The sequence below is a fragment of the Cyprinodon variegatus genome, unplaced genomic scaffold (genome assembly GCF_000732505.1).
Source record: "Cyprinodon variegatus isolate N-32 unplaced genomic scaffold, C_variegatus-1.0 Scaffold154, whole genome shotgun sequence".
Lineage (NCBI taxonomy): Eukaryota > Metazoa > Chordata > Actinopteri > Cyprinodontiformes > Cyprinodontidae > Cyprinodon > Cyprinodon variegatus.
Genome location: NW_015150607.1, coordinates 410520 through 416519, shown reverse-complemented (window position 1 = coordinate 416519; position 6000 = coordinate 410520). Strand labels below are relative to the sequence as shown.

The window sequence follows — 6000 nt, the reverse complement described above, 5'->3', positions numbered from 1 at the left end:
AAGTAACCTCTGCCAGAAACAATAAAAACTAGTTATTTCTAAAACATCTCAACACAACAGAAAAACACAATTTATGTTCCGTTTAAGCATTTATTCATGAGAGTCCATAAAAACTGAACATTACTATTGCGTTTGTCAGGATTCATCAAATAAGGAAAACTTTTCATGAGAAAACTTTTACAAACACAATGAATTCACAAACACAATTAATTCCCTAAAGTAGTATTTAAGAGTGGTAATAGTGTCCTTTCATGCTGTGTAAAAATGTAATTCAGAGTTCATACATCGTCTTCTAATACTGCCGTAAGCCTTTGTGCCTCTCACATTTTCCAGTCTTCCGTCTTCCTCTTTGTCTCTTATTAAAGATGGATCCATTAAATGGTTTGACCTTCACTGACTCTCACATGCTGTGCAGTGTCACAAACTTCCTGCTAATTTCAAACAGAGCTGCCCCTGTGATTCTTCTTCCACCTGAACCTTTTCAAATATGTATAAAGCATCAAGCAGAAACCAAGAAAGCTCAATAAGAAGATACTTCTTCTACATTTTTTGCGCTAGCTATGCATCTGTCATCTTATAAACTTTTTTATTATTTCAATTAGAAGAGGCAGGTTTAGTATCGGGCATACTGGTTATTGTTCAAGGTGCAATTTGAATGGGAAGCGCACCAGCATCATATTAAAGAGAAAAATCTCTCGTTTGCACCTTTATCATGTCTTCTTTTGCTTTTATGAATGTGCTTCCAGTGGAGAGTTGGTTTCCCCTGCTTGTTGCTGTTAAATAGAGTTTTATTAACCTTATGCAGGGGCTGCCCTTCAATTTATCCTGCCCCAGAACTCTGAAAGTCTTTATTTGAACTTGTTAGGGCTTCCCTAGTGCTTTATTCATACAATAATCTCCACCAACAGCCGTTAAACTACAATGAATCCTGTAAAAATCGAAATATTTAACGGAGGTCTCAAATAGATGTTTCAGTTAATCAAACGAGCAGGGACACAATGTTTCGTGCTAGAACTAATAGAAAAAAATAGAGCTATGACGCAGCTGTGGAGCCATTGGGTCTCTAATGCCACGTACAGCCGAAGGCACAGCTGCCATATATAACAAGGAACTGTTCAAAAAAAGGTACCAAAACCACTGAAACGTGGGAAGAGTCGAGGAGCTCGTTTCTTTTTGGATTCCGCTTCCTTCAGCCACAGTTTCTTCCTTTTGGTGTCCACATGTCCTTTAAAACACCAGAAAAAAAACATCATTGTCAATAAGTATGAGCAGTCCTTTTTGAAGATAACATTTGCTGGCAGAAAAGGTTCACACCTTGTGAAAACACTATTTGTCGTGTGAAAACCACAAACGTGAATGGATTTTATTGGGATTTTTTATTTGATAGAGAAACTGAAAAAAATGGATATTAGAGAAACCATAAAATTCAAAAATGGCTTACGGTATTTTACAAATATTAAAGAATGAAAAGTCATCCACAAATCTTTCTTAACCTGATTTTCACGTCTAAAGGCTGAAACTTTTGATATTTTATCTATACAAAAAACTAAGTCACATTGGAAAGGAGGAAGACAGTGAACATCAGTCTATTAGGTTCCGACAGATGCTTTCAATTAGATCCAGGTCTGGACTTTGACTATGCCATTCTATGAATAGTTTGATCCAAACACTTCCATCTCAGCTCAGGCTGTGCATCTCTGCAGTTCCTTCAGAATTACAGCCTCCTTTCTTCCAAACTTTTATTTTAATTGAGCATCCAGTTATTGGAACATTTAGGATCTTGTTTTAGAGCCTAAGTTTGTTTGCCCCTCAACCTGTTTACTTTGGCGCTGATCATCAGGATCCTGTTTGTCCTCTATGTTACCTGCAAAAGCAGATATATTTATTCATTAACTAACTAATCACGTGACTTTTGAATGAGTTCAACACATACAATTTTATTTAAGTAATAATGTGCTATTATTTTTATCAAGTTAATAATTTTTTCACTTTCACTGGTTTTCAACAGAAAATCCCATTTAAATACATCTAAATTTGATTCAGGGAAGAATTAATTAATGCGTAAGACTGCATTTTTAACCGTTGTGCTGGCAATTAATCAAACATTTAATTCAATTTGCATACAGGAATTCAGATGTTGCATGTGAAGGACGAAGAGAACATTTTATCATTTTACTCACAAAATGAGGCCATTTTGCTTTTACAGCTCCATCAGCCCTCATTTAGCTTTTAACTGTACAAAAACTGAGAAATGTAGTTAATAAGGGAAGTTGATAACTATATGTTTGGGGGGTTTTGACTCATCAGACCTTGCTGCTGAATTGACTGTGAGCTTCAGAAAGGAATGTTGGTTTAAATCTCTCAGGATCAGACTTTTGTTTGCATCTCAGCAGGAACTATGCACGCTGAAGTTAAAGGTCCCCTCCTCTGCTAATGAAGCTGCCATATGTAAAACGCTCGGTGGCTGTGGGTAATTGTTCAGCTTTAGTGACCGACTTCCTGACCCCGTAAAGAAAAACAGGGGGCGGATGGTGACCTCCTGTTGTTACGGCGACGTAAAACAGAGCTGGCTAATGAACATCTCTGTCTTCTGTGTTTACATCTGCCAATCAGCTTTCATCGCTGTACTTTGTTTGGCCATCAGGCACAAAGGCACACAATTAGCCATCCTCATTAGGACTCTTTAAAGCAAAGGTCTGTGTGTTGATAATTAATCAGGCCTGCAGTGGCAGCAGGGCGGACCTCTCGTTAGTCCCAGGCTCTGCGGGCTGTGCTCCTCCTCTTCCTCAGAGGGGTTCTGGGCGGAGTTCCTCAGGTAGCGTTGATGCAGGCCCAAACTGGGGAGCGTGTTGTGTCTGCGGCTGCGAAACTCCTCCTCAAACGGGTCTTGGGGGGCGATGTCTGTGGGTGTGAGCACAGAGGGAATGAATCACACCTAAACTTATCGCTGTCTGGATGGATAGCCTAAGGTGTTCAACATAAAGTCATTTTTTTTCCTGTCCATTTTGACATGAGATGTGTGCGTTGCAAAAGAGAAAAACATATTGCCTTCTGATGCCCTTGGCTGTTTGAACACAATCAGACAGAAGAGAGAGAGAGAGATACAAACTAAAATTACAGCACGTTAGGAATGGGTCCAAAAGGTGTATTGATGTAAACAAAAAGAAAAAACTAGGATGATATAAACCAGATACCCTTAAGGTAAACATACCCCCCCCTCTTTCATTCAAACTCCAGCCATATATTTCATTCATTTTTCATCTGCCTGACTTTGATTGTGATTAGTCATGTAAATAAAATGAGATTTGGTTATTCTTTTCTCTAGGTAATTTACATTTATATTGAATTAGAGGCAGGGAGGGAATGGTGTGAGGTGCCGGTGGTTGGGGGGGTTATTATACTAGGAGATTACAGGCAGATCGGATCGCCATTGTGTTGTGTAATTAAGGCAGCGGAGAGGAGAAGAAAGGAGGCCAGATGCTCGCCTTCATGAAACCGGCCCTATTAGAGGAGGATCTGCACCAGCTTTTAAAAAATAACTAACATCTTGACTAACATGAACATATAATAAACAATATGATGACTTATTTAAAACACGGCAGAGCACAGAGGTGTGGTCATACCCAGAACATCATTAAACCTCTCTTGTTTTTATCTGTTAAAAAGCCAGGTTTTTGTGGTAGATCCTACATTATTATAAAGTAAAAAACAAATTATGCTTGATTTTTTTTTTTTTTTTTTGACAATATAGTGACTTGAAAAACATTAACCCTCTTTGGGATTTTTCATGTTTTGTTAAACATGAAAAACATAAGTTAACATTTTCATTTAAACTAGACTTTACATTGGACTGTTTGATTGTTTTTACCATTTTAAGTACGAAACACGCCAACAACCTTAAAGATTACATTTTTGGTTTATTTTGAAGCTATTCAGAAAAGGGAGAAAATAACAGAAAATTTCAGCGTGCATAAACCATTACGGTCAGTACATTGTAGCTTACTTTGCATTCATTTCAGCTGCAGGTGGTTTCAGATGAGTCTCTATGAGATTCCCACATTTTGAGAATGGATCTAATGCCTAGTCTTCAAAGCAAACCTGCTTTATATCCGTCATGCTGGATTGTTTTCACATGCAAACAATGATTTTCAATTCTGACCACAGACCTTAATTCAAATTAAGCTTTAAACTTTAACTAGGCCATGGTCCAGCCTAACTGGCACTTTTCAACAACTATTTTCGGGCTTGTTTGGAGAGCTCAGGTGCTCATAGTTAGTAGAGAGGCAGCCTCGAAGGCCTTTCAAAAATATATGTTTATGTTGATCCTGTGACACATAAATTGGACTTCATTTCAATAAATACGTGATTCTTTTAAGTTTTTTGGTTGTACCCAAACTTTTTTGTAGCCTTGTATTTAAGAGGATGGATACATATGCACATACAAATATTTCTTGTTTGTTTTTTTTTGTTTTATTTTTTCCTAATTTTACTTTAAAAACATTTTTTTTTTTTACCCGTTCCTTATAGAAAATATGATAAAATTAATGAAATTACATAACAAAGTGTATAAAAAGCCAAACCACCTAACCTGGGAAAAAAGGGTGTAATTAGCATAGCAGCTGAGAGATCCATGGTAGCTCTAGAGGAGCTGTGAAGATCTAAAGCTCATATGAGAGAAACCTAATTAAGGAAGCAGCAAAGGTGTGTGGAAAGCTGCTCTGGTCAAATTGGATTCAAATTGATCATTGTCTAGCCGGATTTAAATGCAATCTCCATCACTAGCACCTCTCCACCATCCTCACCACGAGGCATGGTAAAGGCATCATAATGCTGTGGGGAAGCTTTTCTTTAGTAGGGATGGCAAAGCAGGACATTTTTATAGAGGGTGGATGGAATTAAAGACATGGAGGTCTAAAAGAAAAGAGTAGAGAAGCTTAATGTGACAACACTTGTAAGTTAGTAACTGAGGTCTCAAAGAGACAAAGTAATGACTTTCAGGAACTAAAGGGTGATGCACTAAACATAAATTCCACTTCACATCTATTCACTAATTTGGGTTTGTGATTGTATGAGATATCTGGAAAAAACAACAACATTGTTTTCAATAAAAAAGAAAACAAGTGGTACAGAGTAAAGCATGGCAGAGATTTGTCATGCTCTGGGCTTCCTCAATGTTTCCATTTGATCTTTTCTAAGTAAATCAGGATTAAAACCTAAAGGAGGGTGAACTTTTGTTTTTAATTTATAAATTACACTTAAAAACATACAAAAGGGGCATTTCAGCACAAATGATGATAGTTTGTGTGAGAGAACCAGGTTTAAAAAGAATGTCTATGGTTTTTCTTTATTACAACAAACATACATGCTGATACAACATCAGACAGGATGAATACAAAGGAAAAGATTAACTGCTTAAGTCCAAATCCAAATTATCACAATTGGCTAAAATGCTGAAACATTCTTTTTTTTATTATACTACAACTGAAAACCAAAACAATCTTTGGCTGAATTATTGTTAAAATAGTTGCATTTGTTTATATCCATCCCTCTACCTAGATTCTATATGGGACGGTAGATCAAGAGATATCTGGAAGAGACCTATGACTGGATTCTTTCATTTCTATGAAAGACATCGAGACCCTTCTTTTTAACTTGTTTGAGACAAACAGTCCACTTCTATCCTGCCTACATTAAAATCCCTATTATCTTTTTCCAATATTTACTTTTCACAGCGCTCCGACTTGATTCTGTCCACTCACTGAGCTTTACTACAGTTTACTACAAGCTTGGTGTAAAGGACTCTCTGTGTTATGTGTCTGGGGCCAAATGCAGTCTCTTTCCTGTAACAGTTTTAAATTATAGAAATGCTGCCCTATTTAAACTCAAATATCCACTTAGATGTTTACAGCTCACCTGGGTTCAAGAAAAAAGGAGCAGAAACAACCATGTTTTTAGTGTGGATAAAGGCCTATTGACAATGATTTGTGTTTCATTTTCATG

At 37.1% G+C, this 6000-nt stretch overlaps 1 protein-coding gene across 1 annotated transcript in view; it reads right to left on the bottom strand.

The window, feature by feature from the left end:
• Positions 1–348: 348 nt before the first annotated feature.
• The window catches only part of dnajb6 (DnaJ heat shock protein family (Hsp40) member B6), a 40106-nt gene continuing 34454 nt past the window's right edge, over positions 349–6000 (bottom strand). Inside the window, exons 9-10 of the mRNA XM_015377474.1 lie at positions 2743–2901; positions 349–1225 (exon numbers count right to left, since the gene is read on the bottom strand). Coding sequence (XP_015232960.1) covers positions 1116–1225; positions 2743–2901 — 269 coding nt within the window. The 3' untranslated portion in view covers positions 349–1115. The remainder of the gene's footprint in view (positions 1226–2742; positions 2902–6000) is intronic.